We start from the raw sequence: 1,191 nt of genomic DNA, 5'->3' as shown, positions 1-1,191 counted from the left end.
TTGAGGTACAACCCATACTGTTTTTGATCTACATCAGTAAGCATTTTAAATTATTCTCCCTTTAAGCAATCAAGGTTGTATAATCTGCATATCACAAGTTGTTTATGAGTTTTCCTCCAATCCTGATGTCACATCCTTCTTCATATAAACCAGTTTATAATTTCAATTTTTTTTTTTTTCTGAAAACATAGATGGATTACAACTAAAAGTTTAGGGTAAGTCTAAGTTATTTCCTATACATTTCCTGATTAAACTTTTATTAATTTCCTGATGGCATATTTTATTTGTTCATTTCTAAGACTATAAATAATTGGATTGAAGAGAGGAGGAATTATGGTGTACAATGCAGAAAGCACCATATCCTGGATGGTTGCTAAGATTTCAGAGGGTCTTAGATAAACGTAGGAGCTTGAGGTGAGTAAGACAGACACCACAAGGATATGAGGAATGCAGGTGGAAAAGGCCTTTGCTTTGTCTGCTCCAATAGGGAACTTGAGCACAGTAGAAAATATGTGAATGTAAGACCTGATGATAAACGTGAAGCAGAATCCACCAACCAAGAAAGCAGATGCATAGTTTATGATCTCATTGGTAAAGGTATTAGAACAGGAGAGTCTTAGTAGAGAGGGGACATCACAGAAAAACTTACCAATAACATTGGAATGACAGAAGGTCAGTCTAAAGGTGATCCCTGTGTGAAATCCTGAGTACACAAGACCACTAAAAATGGAAATCAGTGTCATCTGGATACAGACTTGAGGAGTCATAATCACAGGATAATGGAGAGGTTGGCAGATGGCCACATAGCGGTCATGTGCCATAGCAGTGAGAAACATCATCTCCACATACACCAAGAAAGGCACCAGGAAAACCTGAAGCATACATCCTTTCCTTGAAATGACATTGCTCCCAAGCAGGGAATTTACACATGAATTAGGAACTGTTACAGAAATATAGCATGCATCCAAAATAGACAGATTCCTGAGAAAGAAGTACATGGGTGTGTGAAGGCTTTTGTCCAGGGTGGTGACAATAACAATGAGAAAATTACCAATAAGAGTCAACAAATACATAAGGGAGAAAGATACAGCATGCACAATGCGGAGTTCCCATACATCAGAAAACCCCATCAGGAGAAATTCCATCGTCACATTGGAATTGGACATCTCTGGAAGAAGCAGCTCATATGGG

General features: G+C 38.2%; 1 protein-coding gene across 1 annotated transcript; it reads right to left on the bottom strand.

The window, feature by feature from the left end:
• Positions 1-248: 248 nt before the first annotated feature.
• Positions 249-1,145, bottom strand: LOC102817877 (olfactory receptor 14C36-like). Its single transcript, XM_006877081.1, has one exon. It carries the CDS (start codon positions 1,143-1,145, stop codon positions 249-251), a length of 897 nt encoding a protein of 298 aa, XP_006877143.1.
• Between the last annotated feature and the right edge of the window lie 46 nt (positions 1,146-1,191).

This window comes from Chrysochloris asiatica, unplaced genomic scaffold (assembly GCF_000296735.1).
Source record: "Chrysochloris asiatica unplaced genomic scaffold, ChrAsi1.0 scaffold00441, whole genome shotgun sequence".
In the NCBI taxonomy this organism is placed as follows: Eukaryota; Metazoa; Chordata; class Mammalia; order Afrosoricida; family Chrysochloridae; genus Chrysochloris; species Chrysochloris asiatica.
Note: the sequence above shows the minus strand (reverse complement) of the source record. Positions and strands in the feature narration are given on the sequence as shown.